Source organism: Argiope bruennichi, chromosome 9, assembly GCF_947563725.1.
Source record: "Argiope bruennichi chromosome 9, qqArgBrue1.1, whole genome shotgun sequence".
In the NCBI taxonomy this organism is placed as follows: Eukaryota; Metazoa; Arthropoda; class Arachnida; order Araneae; family Araneidae; genus Argiope; species Argiope bruennichi.
The window spans coordinates 52,581,129-52,601,534 of NC_079159.1; the positions used below are offsets into that span (position 1 = coordinate 52,581,129).

General features: G+C 27.7%; 1 protein-coding gene across 1 annotated transcript in view; it reads left to right on the forward strand.

The window, feature by feature from the left end:
* Positions 1-9,186, forward strand: part of LOC129984944 (uncharacterized) — a 125,880-nt gene extending 116,694 nt beyond the window's left edge. Inside the window, exon 15 of the mRNA XM_056094887.1 lies at positions 8,683-9,186. Coding sequence (XP_055950862.1) covers positions 8,683-8,702 — 20 coding nt within the window. The 3' untranslated portion in view covers positions 8,703-9,186. The remainder of the gene's footprint in view (positions 1-8,682) is intronic.
* Positions 9,187-20,406: the final 11,220 nt, after the last annotated feature.

Below are 20,406 nucleotides of genomic sequence, written 5' to 3' on the forward strand. Positions count from 1 at the left end.
CAACAAATTTGTAGACAAAAAAAAAAAAAGGTCCATTTGCACGAAAAGCACGAAATCCACTTGAAAGAAGTTTGTCCATCTGTCTGTTATAAGATATGTTAACACAGTGACTACAAAAGAAAAGGAGATAGATGGATACAGTTGACTGCACAGAATTAACTTCTAAAGCATAAATACCTGTAAAATTTGGAATCAAATGTCCTGGTGGGTTGACGGTATATATTTTTACAAGCATGTAAACGCGATGACTGAAGACCACATTGGCATAAATATTTAAAATTCAGTATGTAATTTTGTGACAGTAACTGTATTGTGATTGTAATAGCTCAGTGTCGAATTTTGATTTTAATCGGTCGGTAAAAAGAAGTCTATAATGTAGGCATACCTTTCTGGTGCTTACATAATAACCTCAATCCAGTTATTAATCATCAGTTAAATTGGCAAATTTCCCAGGCCAATAGGCGTTTTCGTAATTTTATTTGAACGCACACCTATTTTTACTGGCGAGTATACGAGAAACCTTACGGGTGAATGCTTTCGTTGATTTCATTAAGTCTTGTATAATTTCAACCATTTTGAATTTATTAAATTTTTCGCTTAACTGCAATTAGAATATAAAAAATCGTTTGCCTGTTAGAGTTGTAAAACTCGCGATTTTTAAACAGATTTATTATTAAAGCCACAAAGTTTCAAAATAATTTAATTATTTTGAAAATTTATTTGCTCCTTTTTAAGGTAATGGATGTCTTCCCGTTTGGATGAATTTATGCGATCTAAGGAAAAACGTCATCCGTTAATCATAGCCTGCAGCCATATGCTGCTTTTGAAAAAAAAATTTGCCGTCTCTACAGAAGATCTATCAGAAGGAGTGCTTTGAGCTTTGTCTCTCAGCAATAAATGCTAAATATTTCAAACATGGACAAAAATTTGCACCGTGTTGGCTGAAGTGGCTTATAAATAGGAAAAAAATGGCATTTCGATGTCACCAAAATATTTGCAGAACTTTAAGCCTATTTGAAAATCTTTGGGAAAATTAGATTTTAGTCGTTTTATAATTTCAAATTATCTCTCTTTTTTTTTTCTTCTTTTCTTTTCTCTCTTTTTAACGCTTATTTTCATCAATTTTTAATTATTTGCTTACGAAATGTTTTCAGAATTTATTCAGAGAGAGTATAGCAATTTTCATAATGGTCAAATTCGAAATTTTCATGCTTTAGACATGCCGTACTCATAAAAACTCAATTTTATAACTATGTCAATCAAACTTTTAAAAGGATAACTCAAACACACCGTGAGCCAGATGATTCACATTTTGCTGTGTTCAGACCAAATTTATGGATTAGTATCGAATTCTAGATGAAGTCTATCCGCATGAAATTTGTCAGTCCGAGTACAACTTAATGAGATAAATGAAAAAGCTAAACCGATAAAATTTAGCACATAGTTTGTCATCTTAAGTGCAAAGTTATGATAAATTTTGAACCAAATCAGCTGACAGGTTGGCTGTCTTTTGGTCTGTACATTCATTTGCATGTAAATGCGATATTCACAAATGCAATGAATCATAGGAATGACATTTTATTTGTTATTATGTCACTAAAATAGTTTATTGGTATGAAATTTTACTTTCAGTCAATCAAAAACAGTGCTACCAAAACGAGTTAGCGCGAAGTACAAGACCCTCAGCCCCGAAACAATTTTACGCGGGTATCGGGAATTGAGGGAGAGAGAGGGCACTCTTATTATGTTGTTATCCTTTAATCTCGTTTGGTCTCCAATTCTTCAGTTAGGAAGTTTGGACCAAACTCTAAAATTCTTTAGATACTTGTGATATACCTACAATTCCTGGAGGCCATGTACAAGGTTTATAATTTTCATGTTAACGGAGGGTGTATAACCCGCTTATCAGAGAGTAAACGAGAAAGGGATCATCCCTTCCTGATATTTCTAAAACTACAAGACATCTTCCGATTATATGTCTATTTTATGATATGGATATTTGATTCTATGCGTTTTCAATAAATATTTTCATCTGAAAGTATTTATTTAAAATGCTATTTTAAATAATTACCTGTTAATGTAACAGGTAAAATGAAAAAATCGATCTTTCAGTCACTTTATAATATGTGGAACCTTAAATTTTGTATTCTCGTGTGTTCTCATTGACATTATACTATTTTAATAATTTTAGATTTTGATAAATAGCTAACCGATTCCTTTTAAAGTAGCCTTACTTTCGTTCCATTATCTTTGTATTAAAACTGAGCAAAAGGAGTTTCAAGATATCATGATAATTATAATATAGAACTATGAAATATAATTTTTAAAAAATTGACACAAAAAAGAATTTAATAATTATTTTTTAAATATTTTTCTTAACACTGTTGTTTTTAATAAATCAATGTCACTGCAATTAACTGCTAATTTACATAAAATCATAAAAATATGTTTGCAAAACTATTGAAATAAATAAAAAATTAAAATGAAATCTACGATCGCAAATTTCAAGTTATCATGTGAGAAAATTATTAATTTTTAAGTCACCATTTGTCTGAATTAATTTAAGTCATTAACCAGTTTAAATCTATTTGAAACAAACACGAGACTTTCTCTCTCTCTTTCTCTTTACACACACACACACACACACACACACACACACACACACACACACACACACGCGCGCACGCACGCACGCACACGCACACATAATTTTTTTAAACTTTCATTTTCAATTTTTCTAGCTGGAAACAAAATTTTGGAACTCAACAGATTTTGAGATGAAATAACAGTTATAATGTCATAGTGCTACGTCAACCTTTTAAAAACGCATCTACTGTCAAAAAAACATATATATATATATATATATATATATATATATATATATGCGATTAAAAGATGATGATGAAAATTGCCATTTATGCTTTAATCATTGTCTATGCGATTTCAAGCTTCAGTATTCATTGCCTACGTGATTTCGAGCTTCAAAATCCCCTAACCAAAACAACATCATGTTCCCACATGATAAAACACGCTTCTATTAATACATTAAGAATAGAAATAAAGTTTTGTTCAAAAGATTAATCTAAGGTTAAAATAAATTATAAAATCACAAACGTTGGAAACACAAAGATATGTAAATTGGGCAAAAGTAAAAACCTCAATTTAGAAAATAGTTAAGCTCTTATTAAGGGTTAGAATTTAATATGAACTAACTATCATTAGTAATCAATTTGCCCGCCTGCCTGCCTGTCTTATTGGTTTTCCTGGGTATTATGCTATCTATATGAACTGCATTTCTTCGTATTCTGATAAAATAAATCTGCTACATATTGCTGTGCATCAAACGAAATGAATGGCGAAATGACAATATAACTTCAAAATTATTTTTCAAATTAACTAAAGAAATTCTGTTTTTTTAATATGAACATTAGCAGCATCAGGCGGCTTGTGGCTGGGTAAAATAATGTAATAAACTTGGATTTGTCATAACAGTAAATATATGGTTAGAGATCGTAAATAAGAGTTTAAAAAATGTTTTGAAAATTCGCGCCGAAACTGATGTCGTTAAAAAATTTATTTTAAGGTATTTTAAAAATGATTTTTATGAAATATTTTATACCATATTTTTATGATAAAAATATATCTGAAAGTAGCAATCTTATTTAATTTTCAATTAATTTATATTATTTAACTTTTAAAAATATGGCAATGACCTTACTCTTAACTTGAAATACACTTGTGTTCAATTTAATCATTTTAGATTTATATAAACGAAACAAAACTACAAATTCATATATACCATTGCACTCAGTATATTCTTCCAGATAGTAATAAAATTAGTAAAATTATAAAAAAAGTGAACAGAAATTGTTTGGAAAATTTGGTATCATTAAAAATTATATATATTTTTTTAAACTGTGAGATTGTTTAAAATGATTTTTGTGAGATAATGTTCTAGAAAAGTTGTTGACAGAATTCAACAAGAACTTGTTGATTTTTAACTAAATTACATTTGAATTAATCTTTGAATTTTTACTATTTTACTGCCACCTTTCTCATATGTTGAAAAGTCCTTGTGTCAAATTTGATTATTTGGGAGAAAGATAAACAAATGAAAAATTTTCTAATATTCTTAGATACGACTAAATTTTAATCTAAATGAAGTGTTTTTAGAAATTCGCTTTTACCTTCTGTGTTTCATCCAACAGATATTGATAAAAAAATCATGCTTAGGTTAATTTATTATTTATAAATTTTAAAATGTGCTTCTAGATTTTATATTATTATTTCCTTATTTTTAAAATTTAGTTTGAACAAACCAAAAAGAAATTTACTTATATATAGTGAATAGAGTAAGTTAGATTTATAATCAAATGCTTTAATTGTATTATTATGGTATACTATGCTGTTTTTGTAATTATATACAAATGTGTCATTTTATATTTCCCGATATCAATCAAAAGCATTGGATTTTCTTTCGAGAAAAGCACTGACACCAAGAGAAACACATGAAAACTGACAGCAGTTGTTGAATGATACCATAGTTGTCTTACATTTTATGCTATCATTCTATGATGGCTTTATTTCCAAAATACGAGACCGATCATTATATAATCTAACCAAAGCTTTTCGGGATTCAATTTGGGGCGAAAAAATCTGTTATTTCCTTTACAGTCAAAATTCCATTATCACTGTGATGACTTGATCCTGACCGATCAAATAAGAGCGTAACGTTTAAAGACAATTTCTTTATTTACAGCCTTATGTACACAAGAACAACTCGTTCTCATCTAAGTTAATATGATTAATAATATTTACAACACAGTTGGAAGTTAAACATGAATATTTCCTCGATTCATTCGGAGAAAAAACCTCACAAGAAAAGCTAACAGGATGTTAGCTCATTCAGCTAATACAGAGGTAGCTCTAGGAATCCACTGATCTTCATCGGGTGGATCTTAACTAAGAAGTACGAATCCCCCAGAACTTCTCTGACTTCCTCTCCTCAAAATGACTCTCTTTCGTCCCTTCCAAAAATCTCGCGTTTTATTTTCTGTCAAATTCCCGCGTCTCATTTTCACATTGGTGCACTTCAGCTCCCGTCACCCAATAGCTGTTCAGAAAAATTTTCAATGCTCTCTAGTCGATTGTGGGAATGTCTGCTAATGGTCCATCCTCGTAGCTGGCCCTTCATAATGAAAAATAAAATATTTAACATCCGAATGGTTGGCACTCTTTCCCTGTGAAGATACGATTTATTTCTTTAGAACGACGAAAAACACACGTGTAATTCTTTATCTGGACACAGCTAATGACCAGATGACCCTACTAGGGAAGGAGATTCCCCCATCTGTCAGTTTGGAGGCACTTAACTATGTGAGTGTTACACAGTTGATGACACAGCTGGTCAGAAATGCCGATTATCAAGTATAGGAACCGGGGAACATTAACAGGTGTCTCACGGCAAGGGAGCTGAATCTTGACATCACTCTAACTGCTTAATATGGTGATTCTTCTTTCAGCTCATCCTTTCGTCTAGGTTAAGTACTGCAGTAAAGCCATTGTCATCGTTCAAAATTCGAAATCGAACATGCCTTCATGACCCCGGAAGGTTCAGAAATCGTTTTTTTTTTTTATTATTTTTTTTAAATAACTGCTTTGTTTGTGGAAATGGGACTGAAAGGATGGGTTGTGATCTTTAGAATAGTTTGCAGATCCTTTTACTTAAACAGTGTTTTTGAAAGTTTTTATCTCTTGAGGGTTCTAAAATAAACCTTTTAATGGGTTCTAGATTTTACATCAAAAATAACAAACTTTTTTGTTATTTTTTATATAACTATATTCAATAAGATTGCTTTATTTTTCTGATATCAGTATAGTTGTAGTTTCTTGAATTAAAATTATATTTATTGGTTGTTTGTGATATTTTGTAATTCAGTTAAAGTAAACACCGTTTATTTTTTCCGTGATATAAAAACGTTGTATAACATGCAGTTTAAAATGTGAAAGAATATTGCTCAACATAAAATTGAAATATAGAAAATTATATGATGTAAAATGATAAAAGAAATATGAACTTGCGAATAAAAATAAGCATTGCATTCAAAAGGCTCTTGCAATTTAATTAGGATGAAAACATTTCAATAATTTTATTTAATTTCACAAAATTTTTACTTGGTTTTGTGTTTGGTTTCACTTTAGAAATTTTATTTCTTCTGTTCCAATAAGTAAACCCATGAGAAATATATGTATCCTAAATGCAGCAAACCTATCAACGTTTGTAATGTAAGAGATACAGCACTATGTCATATGTAAAAGAAAGAAATAATTTATTGCTGAAATACATACAACTAAGTTAATATTATTTTAAAAGACGATAATTACAATACAGATTTAATTCTTCATTTTGGCTTCCCATTTTATGCTGATAAAAGAAATAACAATTGCAATAACGTAAAATATTTTTAATTCCTTTGAAATTCAATATTTATTTGCAAAGCATTTATCTACATATAGCGACTAGATATCTCGGATAATTCGAGAAAGTTCTGACTCTGAGAATTTCTTCCAAATTGAAAACATAACACTGATTCACTTCAATTTTGCCTGTAATGTTTTGAATTATCTTTATTCTTTATTTAATAGTTTACATTAAATTTGAAATAAAAGAAAGATTAAAAATCCTTAAATATTTTGCTTCGGAATCTACGTTATTACACATATGGTAAACGTAGCAATTATTATAGATGGACCGATATGATAAAACGGCAGCAAGAAAACATGTTGTTCTAGCGCCTTCATCTTATCCAACATTCTTTTGCCATGTTTCATAGCTTATTATTTCAGATTTCAGTTTTCTTTTTTGATTTGCTTCAATGATCCAACTATGCCATCCCTTTTCCTTTTGTAAAACAGCAACTGTCACAACATCAACAAAAACAACAAAAATTTTATTCCCAGATTTTGTGCCTTTTTTATAGTACGGTCCAAAGTAACTCGATACAAAAGAGCGCTTGCTCTTAAACTTGTTAGTACCTCATTTCCTGAAAGATTTTTTCTATTAATCATAAAAAGTAAATTTTAAGAATTCAGCTAAAAATAAGATCTTAAGAAGAAAAAACAGCAAATACTTTAAAAAAAAAATCCAAAATCTCAAACAATCAACTAATTTAATGCGTATTTAATGGGCTCTTCTTTAGCATTAAGTTGCCAACATATATTTAGGCACAAAACCAATGTTATCTATATATTTGTAAATAATTGGGTTTTTTTTCGTGAATTTTTCCTCACTTTTACTTAATAAACTATAACCTTTCCTTCTGCGTGGTCACTGTAAATGTTATTATTCCGTTGTGCTTTGCTGGTTTCCCCCCCCCCCCCCATAAAACATTGCTTTTATCACTATAGATCAAGCAATCCTGAAGTTGCAAGTACAATGCATTTTGATGTGAATACAATATTAAGTATATTCTTTACAAATGTATAACTTATTTTTAAGAGAAGTTATAAAAATTTATGTGTAATATGTTTCTTTATAATTTTTAAACTTTTCAATAATATTCTAGATATTGTGATATTAAGACACATGAACCATTTTAATAGTTCATTTTAACAATAATCGATATGGCGCGTCCATGTAAGAGAAGCATTCTTCCTCTTATCCATAATCGTTTCATTCAATAATCGATTCCATCGATAGAGTTTGACACCACGGTCGAAGGATGAAGGAGAAATCGAAAAATGAGATGACTGTTATGACTAACAAAAAGAAAAGGGAAAGGAAGTGGGCAAAGTTTTGCTGTTTTTTTACCCTCCCCCCCATCCCCTTCTAGCAGCTGTTACTTCATGGCTGTCCTCTATTTGTTTATTAAAGAAAACGAAAAGAATTGTCTTCTACAACATTATTTTATCTCCCAAAGTTTTATTTATTTTTTAAGCCGAATTTTTGTGTTATATTTTATTTCGCAGCAGTGAGCTTAATCCTAGAGAGAAAAGGATAGGTCAGAATGAAAATAATTTATGGAATATATTTAAGGTATTGTTTAAGAAAAGTAGAACTTTTTTAAAACTATGGTGGAATTTAATTTCACTGTATTGAACTTTTTTTTTACTTTTTCTGAATGTAATAAATATTCTGAAAGCTTAGATGATTAAAATTGATTTGTTATATTAATTTCAATTCTAATATTCATTAAAAGAATAATGAAATCGTAAAGACAATTGACCACCAGATTTTGATGAGTCATAAAAACATTTTTTAAAAGTATGTTTATATAGTATTATGTTATAAAGGATGTTTATATAGTATTATGTTATAAAGGATGTTTATATAGTATTATGTTATAAAGTATGTTTATATAGTATTATAGGAAACATTATAATTTGAAAATCCAATGAGTTATGCTTTATTCTACTTACAGTAAATTTCTTTTGCATCAAAACGGTTGAACTTAGATAAATTTTGGACGAAACAATTTATGCTTTCTTATTCCACTCAGAATCATATTTATAAATTAAATAATTGAATCAACATATTAAATTTATATTTATGAAATGTATTCTGTTCTTAAATATTTGTCAATATTTTGATAAATACTGCTAAATATTTAAAAATAAATAAAAAATATTTTGATGAAGTTTTATATTTTTAAGAATAAAATTTTACTTTTTTTTTTCTTTCAGAACCAGCTTGGAGACTATGATTGATGAGAAAAGTCGTTTGGTGCTTTCCGGTTATTTCTATTTTGAAAATGAATTTTATACCTCAAAGAATTATGAATGTTATAGAGATGATTTGCGAAGACAAAATTTCATATATCTCAAATCAATTTCAAAAATACTTAAATGTTTGTCGGGTTTTAATTTAATTTTATGGACCACACTGATGGACTGTTAATGTGTTTTGGAGAAATTATCAATGAGTTTGCTGGTGGAAAAGACATTTCTAATTTATATATGACATTCCATGACAAGTTACTATAGAAATCTTTTTTTTTTCAAATTTAAAAATTACCATAATTCAGAAAAAAAATATTGAAGGAAAAATATTTTTCCTTGAAACTAAGCTTTTCAATAAGAAATATTTTTGAAACTACAATTGTAGTTTATGGCTCGTGTGAAATGAATTTGGCACTTGTTAAAATTCCCTGATGATACAAATGATTGATCACATTGTTTGCCGATACATCAAAGCCTGTAAATTCTTTTAAATAAAATGTGAATATGCAAATATTTAGGTGTGTTCATCTATTATTTATGTGTTAATGAGAAATTCTGTAAAATATTTAAAAGGACAAGGAGTTTAAAGAGGAGTTCAACATGCATATTTGAGAAAGGGTGCTTGTCAATATAGTATTGTCCCCTGCAATTCATATAAAGTAATCATGTTAAAGCATGGATGACAAATTTTTATACGCTGAAATTATCTTTGTTTTCATTAAAAATAATACATATACTATTTACACATGATGGCAAATATGTTGCTATCATTCGTAGCTCGGTGAAAATATTGCTATCTAAAAATCAAAATAATTATTTTTCGAATAATTTCTTCCTTTTTTCTTTAAAATAATACTATTTGCCTAAGATTTCTAATTAAAATAATGTTATTTTCTATTGTTGATGAAAAATCTAATTATATCATAACGATAAATGCTACTTTTAATTCTATTGTATATTGAACCATCTTTTGCTTTTCATTTTGGTTACTTTATTTTGTTTGATATGTCTACTGCTTTCTTTTAAAAAAATATATTTAATTACAGAGTTAAAAACTGGCAATAGCTCTCTTGGTTTCTATTCCCATATGAAATGCAATCTTGTGGAGGAGATACAGCGAATCTATTTGACATTTTTTTACAAAAAAAAAAAAAAAAAAACCTTTAAAAATAATTGAAAGATAGGATTGATCAATAAACTATAACCTGTCAATGGTTTTTCTTATGTGAATTTTGGATAATTTACTGAATAGTTAGTTCATCAGGTAACGAAATAATGTATATTCTCATCTCTTGGTTTTAATGGCGAAATTAAATTCTCTTTATCGTTACTTTTTAAAATGCAAAAATGTTTTGACTGTCAAAAATATAATAGGACACTGCACATGGTTTTGGTAGAAATCATTCAAGAAAGTATTTTAGAATATTTCTTGATCTCTCATTTCTACTCCTTAGAGATCTTATCTGGGTATTTCAATATACACCAGATTAGCCCGAACCTATAAAAATATTTTTGAAAAATCAATATTTTATAATGTATTTGATATGTATCGATATTAATCCGAGAATAATCATTTTTTTTCAATTTTGGTCTTGCACGATGACATATAGAAATATTTACATTTGTATTGTTTACAGAAATTTAACATTTTTGAAACTAAATCAATTTATTTTTTTATTATTCACTGTTGAACCATGGTTTTCTTAGAAAAAAAAACGATATTTTATAGATTTTCGAAGAATATGTGAAATTAATCATAAGTAAAATGATTTAAAATAATTCCATAATTAGCCATTTGAAAAAAAAAAAAAATTAAAGTTGTTCTACAAATTTCTGCATAATGATTCTTGAGGGTCCCAAGACTGAATGATAAGTAGTTGTAAGTGAAAGCTCAGATCCTTGTATTTTTAAACAAAACAAAACAAAACAAAATCAAATTCTCTATTCCTTTTAAAGATTTCTGTAATATATACATAGAAAATTAAAAGTTAAAAAGTTGTATTTGAAATAAATAAAAAAATCTTATACCAGTTAACCCGACTCAACCAAAGGTCCACTTTCGCCATCTAATATTTCGTATGAAAATCTTGAGCACTAGGTACATCAATAACTGCTGGATGTCCTTCTTTCTTTATTCCTGAAACCGATATACGATTTGGTTTTTAATATCGTTTGGCGCAATATCACCATATATTCAAAAATTGAACAAATTTTGCCAATTAATTTTGTCACTTTGCTTTAACCAATGAAGTTCACTGTGTGTACAGAATTTTTAAGTAATATGATATAAGTGCTAATCAGTCAGAATCTTTGTTTATTTACAAGTATAATTAAAAACAGTACTTCCATTAAATGTGATAGAATATATTTCATTAAATTTGATTGGCATTACTAAATTAATTAATAAATTAGACTAGGAGATGTGCAAGGAAGGATTTTAGCACTTAAATTCAATTGTCTTGCAGTTTATTTATATTAAAGCAAATTGTACATCAGACAACATAATGTGGCTTGTTTTAAGAGACATGAAATTATTGACTGACTGATGCAAACATATCTCTCATTTATAATGGTAATGTTTTTAGTGAGATTATATATTTTATATAATGTAAAATTTGATGTTCACATGTAAATTGTAGGTCATTGGAGTTTCTAAACAGTTACAATATGTTACATGTGTTATATATTCGTATTTTGCAAATGTCCAATAAAACATTTAGAAGCTCTTTGTACTCAAAAGACGAATAAGAATCGTGCATGGAATTACAGATTTTTTGTATTTAAATCTTTATTCAAATTAAAACAGCAATTATTTAAAAATGCAAAAATAATTTGAATATGCTTCCCAAGTGTATTTTGCTCCGTTTTGTGCAAGATAATATTACTGTAATTCCTAAATATATAAAAATATAATCAGCAAATCAAAAAATTTGCAATTCAAAGAGTTGATTAAAATCAAATTACCTCTTAGAGATATAATTCACTTCACATTTTATTTCGAAAAACAAAGTTAAAAACGAATTAAATTCAAATTTCTCTCGATTATTTTGGCTTCATTATTTCATATTAGCAAGTAAGAAATAAATTGATAGAAACAATAAAACGAAAAAAAAAATGGGTACTAAATTTGGGGATTCAAGAAAGTGGAACTACTCATTGTGCCGAAACTTTATGTATTTTAGAAAATAAAAATTATTCTTTCTGAGTTCAATATACTTTATATGCTCCAGTGCTTAACGAATACTCTCTAAAATAAACCATTTCTAATAGTATTTATCTTAAGTGCTTTATTTCAAAAGAAAAATCTTAGTGCAACTGAGAAATATAAATTTTTTTAGAGCACTTCAAGTCAAGAATGGTTGGAAAAAAATGTTCCAAAAATAGTAGCTCTCGAAAAAACACCATATTCTTTGTTTTATGAAGGACTCTTTGATGATGTTGTAAAATAAATTGATTATTCCTACTTATGAAGCATAAGGAAAGTGTTTCATTTTCAGGAAGTTTGTTAAGAATCACAAAAGCGGAAGCTTCAAATTATTTCAAAGCATGAAGAATAAAAAAAAATATATTAATCATTCATTATAATCTAGTCTTTTTATTCTTTTTAACGCATTATTATATTAATTTACATATTAAAAAATTTATTTAATTCTTTTAGAAATGAAGCCATGCTCAGCTGCGTTACTTCATAATTTTGAATTGTTAAATTGTATTATTACAAAAGATACATATGCATGAATTAATATAAAAGAAACTGATTTGCTTCTTTGAAAAAAAATGCCAAACGATAATGCAATATCGTTTTTCTTTTTTATCGATAATTCTTTTATTCAGCATAATTATCATATTATAAATGAGTTTTGGATTATAAACTATATATTTTTAATTTAAAACAATAATTAACATAGTTTATACTATATCAACATGAATGTAAGCGTAGAGATTCCATTGATGCGAATATATGATTTGAATTTTTGAAGAATAATTAATCTTGAATTTGCATTTAAGATGGCATTTTATTATAGTCATTTAAAATATGAAATTTTTCTAAGCAAAATTTATTTTGAAGTTAGCAATAGTTTCATTAAATAAATTTACATTTAAATTGATAATGGTTTTAAAATTAAACTATTTATCTAAAACTTTAATTCCTGAACTAAATTATTATTATTTTTTAGTTATCTCAACTATGTAACTAAGTAACCAGAAAGTTACGATGGACAAATATAAAAATGCAAAATGCAATAGAACATGAATCATTATTGCTAATTCAGCACCACCCACGTACTAAATTTGAAAATAAATGCAATCTATATCAAAGTATTTTCACACAAAAGCATCATATTTTGTATTTACGCATCGAAAAATCTGTACCATACGTCATTACAACTAGATTGTTCCATTACCAGGATGTGTGCCTTCAATTCTTTCATGGGAATTTGAAAACTTGATTCACAAGAAGACATGATTGCTATTACAATGTATCAAGCTAGTTATATTATTATAATGTAACAAAGTTATGCAATATATAAAGTAGCAAGCAAGTTATGTTAGTACTACGGAGCAAGAAATTTATGTAATTACAAAGTAGCTAGTGAGTTATGCTATGAAACCCTAGAAACCTCCATTGCAAGGAGAGGTGTTCTGCTTGTTGCATGAAACAGTCATATCTCAACCTTCGTGGTTTGCTAATTCAAAAATTCTTTATCATCATTCAATAATGTTGCAAAAAGTAACCTTCTTATTTGAGTTTTTCATTGTTTAAAATGGTTTCAACGGCCCTACGTTACAGAGCTTTAGCTTCCTCAGTTGTATTTCATAAAGTATAGCAGGAAAATTTGCAACAAATACTCATATGCTATTGTAGCATGAAATAAACAGTTTTCTTTTCCCTTTGCGTTTCTTTCATGAATCAAATAATCTGCCAATAGACGACCTTCCATTACGAGGTTCATCATGAATATTGGGTTATTTTATTCCTTTCCGAAACATTCATGATAAGTTATTCACGGAATTCATTATGAATTTAGTAATTAAATGTCAAGATATTTAATTGAGGGTCCATTTTGGTCATTCAAAAACAATTTGACAAAATATTTGAAATGCGATAGGTACATTAATTTCTTAAAACATCATGATTTACTTTCTGGATTAACGCTATATAAAAATGTTGTGCATGAGAACGATATTAAAGAAAATTCAATTTTTTATTTTCAGTTAAATTAATCAATACTGATATTAATTTTTATAAAATATTTCATTCTTCCAATCAACATAAATTTTAAAAAGTTCTATTAAATCAATCTTGAATTAGTAGAATTAATGGGAGAAATAAGAATGATGGAAATATGTTCAGCCCTACCATATTAAACGAAATTATTGGAATTAATACAAGGGCTATTTACGCAAACACCTCTTAACGTAAATTATTGTCGTCAGTTTGAGTAAAGACCGAATCTGAACCGACATCCAGCCATCTAAACATCCTCGTTGCATGAGCGGGAAAGTATATGACCTCATTGAATCTACTGATGAAATGTGCTAAAAATTATGTTATGTTAGAGATGCATTTGTGTTATCTAACACACTGTTTACAGAAAATAAGCTGACACCATATTTTTATTTGAAAAAAATGAAAATAATAATAAAAAAATAAAATAAAAATAAAAATTATTTAATCAAGAATTAAAATAATTTAACTCTGATCCTACATATTAAGAAATAAATTACCTTATATAAAATAAAATTAAAAAAATAAATGCACTTAACTTAAATTTTCATATACATAGTTCAGTGAAAAATAACATGGTTAAAGTCATTTTCGCTTTCAAAGTTACAAATATTAAACCACACTAATAACTTTTCATATATTGACTTATTTTTTATATTAGTTTACGGATTACACATTATTCCCTTCTTTTCTTTTATTAATTACAATTTCATTATTCCAAATGAAAAATTAATAATAATGTTTTAAAAAAAAGGTAAAAATGTTCTAAATTTTGAGTCTCGAACAATTGAAATTAATCTTTCTACTCTACTTGGATTTATTTAAATAAATAAAATTCCTTCTTTCTGAATTTGAGTGTTTTATTTTTTTCTACAGATGTTTAAAAATACATTCCCAAAAATTCGTAATTTTCGACAAAGCATATTTTAAATGCTTCAATCTACTGGAAACAACAGAAGAAGTAAAGCATTCCAAGAGCAATTTGGAGATTCGAATGTTTTTATACTTCTTCAGAAGTTAAAAAGGCTAGGAAAATGACATAAAAAAATAACAACAATTCGAGAAAAGAACATTTCATGTGCAATAAATGCTTTTTTGATAATTTAGTGAAAAGAATTTAGTCATCTAGCATATAGACAAAAGAAAAAGATTTCGGAACTTTAAAAAGAATAAAGTCAGAAGTTAAAGAATATTTTGAAAAAATCTGAATAGCTCAAAACAAAAGTTTTTTATTTTATTTTTTTATTTTTATATTTTTAACATTTTCAGTTGCATGCAACATTTTCTGTTTTAATTGCTTTAGTAAATAGGAATGTTTAATTGGGAGTAGTTTGAATGTTTACTTTTAATTTTATGTTACTACTTTTGATACTACTTTTATATATATCATTGCTTCACTTGGCTTCTATCATTTTTGTAAAATAACAGATTACAATTGATTTTTTACTCTTTGATAAAACAGGTAAATATAATTTGAACTTTTAAATAAGTCGTTTAAAAAATAATAATCACACAATGTCTAAAAGACATTATACAAGTTATCTCAATTCCTTAGGAACCAATATTTTCAAGCAAATTTTTTTATTCATTAAATAATATAAAAGCCTTTATTTAGAAGTACAGTAAATTCTCATTTATCTGGCTTCAGTATTTCCGAGGTAAGTAACTTCAATATTCCTTTTATAAAATGGAATAATGGATTTTGTAAAGGATTTAAATTTAAAAAAAAGTTTCGTTTTTGATGCTTTCCTCTTAGGCCTAACGTTTCACATTTCCAGTAGTTTCATAACATCGAATATTTTGGAAATATTGATTAATAATTTGAAGACATTGTAATATCAAATACTGTAGAAGAAATATTGTACAAATGTAACTATATTTGAAAAAGAGTGATATTTTTAAAAGCATTCATGCAGTAAAATTTTGGAACAAAAATATTAATCATGACTAATAAATTTATTTAATTTGTAATTTCATTCTAAAAAAATTAAAGCAAATTTATATTAATTCCAAAATATCCCTTCAATTATTTGAAGGGATATTTTGGAATTTTCCTTCAGTTATTAAATTTTATTAAAAAATTAATAAAAACCGAATATTGTGTAATATTGTACAATTATGGAAACAAAATTGAAAATTCACATTGTGAAGTCATGAAAATATAGCCGAGTAAATAGGCCAAATTTGTCTTTTAAATTTGTTTATTTATAACTTCACAGTCGGACAAAACACACAACATAAAACACATAACATAAAAAACATTTACAATTATATAAACAATAGGAAATTCATACATTACAATATTTGTAAATCCATTCCCACGACCATTATCTTAATCCACAAGATAGAACACCATCACAAGCATTAATGCCTTTTGCTTTCTACACCACACAACATCACATAGCACAACACCACGCTCATTCCCTCCGAAAAAAATCTCCGTCTGCCAAAAGTACTACAGATGCGATGTCATCACATTTTTGATCTACATCAATATGATGCTGCCATCTATCTTCTGGCAATTTTCCTGTCAAATTCTTTACAACATCAAATACGCAAGAATTTTTTTACTTTTAATGTGTTTTACCTGACGTGATGAGACAACCAGGATACAATCTTTGATATTTTGATTTTGATTATTTTGATTTAAAAAGAAAAACCACCCTTATCCAAAATCATTAAACATATTATCCAACAAAAAATTATTAAATTAGCATTATTATAAAACTATTATTAGCATTATTATAAAATTCTACTTATTATTATAAAAGCATTATTATAAAACTCATTATTAGCATTATTATAAATCTCTAGCACTTGTGGAAGTGAGTAAAAAAATCGATTAAAAAATTCCATCTACCCAATTATGAATCTTAATAAACCTTTACAAGTAAATTAAGTCAAATAAAGTTTAAAAGAATGGATTATTAATCTAGAAAATTCCAAATGAAGAATGAAAAGTTTGGCGAAATCGACTTTATCTAAATAAGTGTGAGCCATTTTTTCTGATATTCAAGGGCTTTATGTTTTCAGAAGTGTTCCTTAAGAAGCACTCCAAGTTTTGCAGTTTCTAATAGTGTGTCTTTTAGTTACTTCAAAACTAATCAAAGAACTTTTACCTTTCCAGAAACAACTCGATAGTTTGGTTTTATTTTTGCACTCTAAAAGAAATGATGAATGGAGCATCGCTAAAGTAGCAGCAAATTGAGAAAAGCACATTTCGTATTTAATTAAAAGACTTTTTGATGATAAAAAAAGTGTAATTCGGTGCTCTAATAAATGAACTGTGATAAAATGGATTTCGTCACTTTAATAAGAATAAGAATAAGAATGCCAGAAGAATATGAAGAACAAAGATAATTCTTTAGAGTTTAAAATAAAGAATTATTTTTACACCAGAAGTTAGCTAAAGATGACGTTTTTTTTTCTGTTTTTAGCGCTTGTAAAACATTCTTCAAGCATTCATTTGCAGCTTTTAATTGTTTTAGAGAAAAATTCGAGACTCATTTCAATTTTTTTAAAATTTTGTCTTTTGATTCTTCGTAGTATTTTAAAGCCGCAGTTGTTAGCTTCTGTGAAATGAGTTCTGCTTTATTCAGCCGAAATAAATGATTAAACGTTAATTAAAGATATTATGTTTCTTTGAACAATTGTATTTGTTTTAATACTTGAGAAATATTTTATAGGTGTAAAATGATTAACATAATTTTGACTTTACAAGTTTTTATTAAAAATGCAGGGAGAATATCATGAGCTAATGCGCAGCTTATTAAATCTATGTATAAATAATAAATTTGTTGTAAAAAGTCGCCAAATCATCAAATTTAAAATAAAAAAAATAAAGACACGATTTTATAAGCATCTTTGATCTTGTGTTTAATATTCTCTTTACATCTCAAGGCGCTGTGATGTAAAGATAAAGTCTCAGCATCTGGACGAGAGGGCTTCCTGTTCGGAACCCGATTTCTCTAACGGTTAGTCATATACGAGGATTTGGTATACTATAAGTACTTCTTACTAGGTAAGTTTCTAGGTGGACATCACAGAGAATTATCTATCATTTACGATTGAGAAGGCAATGAAACACTGTAGTCCGTGTATGCCTTGGATAGTCGAATCGTCTTCTCGAATGAGTGGTAAAATGAACGGATATCAAAGGGCAGCGACTGGACGAGTTGGACAGCCTAGTGAAATGGCATAGCGAGATTATAAAAAGAGTTGCGAAGTTTCCAAACTGAAAATTTAAAAAAGATTATTAGTTGTAAGTAATTAAGTATGGAATGAAATAGTAAAATAATTATTTTTATATAAACAGAACATTTTTTTGTCATGTAAAGTGCGATATCGTTTATTTTCTAAAAAAAGATTATCAATCATTTATGCAAATCAAATTTATTTTCATGGTGTTATTGTCGTGCTTTTATGATTAATCCTCTCTTATTAAATGCAGTCATGAATTGTTTTTAGATATATGACTGATATCATCAATAAAGAAAAGGAGAAGACACTTTTAGTATGAGACCCATTTTCTTTTTAATTTTCTTCATTCCAATATGATATAAAATTTTAATTTATTTTTAGTGCATTAATAAGATAAACTTCAAGTCTATATATTTAAAAAATGAATTTTAAATTAGTCATCTTAAATGTATCATTTAAATATAATTGAATTTTACAAACACGGCTTTCGGCAGACAAAAATAATAATAATAATTTTGAAACGCTGGAGGTATTTTTTGATACCGGAATTAGTGATACCGGCAAGAACTTCTTAATATTTAATCCGAGCTTTCATGTTATGCTGAATACCGGGTCATTATAGTTAAAAGTTCACCTATTCTGAAAGCATCAAAGCCAATTTTTCTGCTGCTCGCAAAGAAACATTTCATTAGTATATAACTCAAGTAATGCATTCTGTGAAAAATAGAAAATAAAGTAATTACAATAGTTGCCAATAGGTCAGATTTCTCCAGTATCTAAGGCAATTTTCCATAACCAAAGTTAAATGAATCAATGAAATAAAAACATTTTTTTTTTATCATTTTGTTGTTTGTTTTTGTTATATCGTTTTTTCTAAATTCGCTAATTCATAAATTTGTTGAGCCGGATCAATAACTTCAACAATGCAAATATAAATGGAGAAAACGTGATATGATGCAATCTATGTTATCAAACAAAAATAAAAATGTATCGTTCTATAGTAGCAAATAAACAAAAACAGAATTACGTGTGTCCAAATTATTTTCAAATTAAATAAATAACATACCTCTCTGAACACTCCAATTTTTTGAATCACGTAATCCTTTCCGAAAACTATTTTTTATTCTACCACAGTATAAACTGCTTTGTGTGATTGAGCATAGACGCGTAATATTGTCTTTCAATCAGGGATCAGAAACATCTAAAAATAAATGACCTTTCAAAAGACCTAAGGTTACAGCTCGTGTAGAGATCAGGTCATCGTGGTTACTTATATTTCTTTAAATTAACAACTTATTACAAAGACTTGTGTGAAATCGTATTTTAAGAAAAATCGAACAGAGGAAATAATGTGAGGTGGTTCAACATCTTGTCTAAAAATAGAAATTTGATTTGAAAATGCTTTATATATAGAATTTAATTTCGACAGCATTTCTATTTTTAAACTGTATTAAAAAAACAACTTTCAGGTGAGTTTGTTCAATAATTTTCCTTCAGTATTAAAAACAATCTAGGAAAAAAAAAATCGTCACAGATACAGCGCCATCTTTTAACACTAAATATAACTATTTTTTCCGACTTTCACCGAGTGCATCACTCTTATTGTATGCTATTGAAATTGATATTTTTCAAGCCACACAGCCGACTCTGGGGCTTTCTGCATAGATGGACTTTATTTGTAATAACTCTTCAAGAAAGGCATCAGATGTTTCCTTCATAAAGTGACAATCAACTTCGTAATTATAGTGCATGTCAATAAAATCTGTCACTTGTATATATAGTATTTCCATTGAATATTTTCATTTCCTTATTCTTAGATAATTTTTTCAAGAAGGCCATATTTTTCCTCTAGCAGAGCAAATGCTAAATTTTATAAAATAAGCACTTAAATTTTCCAATAATATCTTTTAAATATTCATTGTTATAATTACAATGCGAATCACAGAAATCTGCATGCTTTTCCATTGTTATTTTTAACTGTTATGTCTTAGAGAAGCTGGCACAGAAATTTTCGTGGCCTGTGGAATATTAGGCATAGTGGTTCTCTGAAGAAATTTTCTTTTACAAAAGTAAACCTAAGTGAATTTAAACGGTAGAAATGACTCAATAACAACATAATTTTTATGATTTATAGTAATTACAAAATATTTCATATCTGATTCCTCTAATGCAGAGACTTAGAGCAAAATATCTTTAATTATCCTAATAGATGAATGTAACGGTCTATTGTATGTAACTCGTTTGTTGTACTGGCTGTA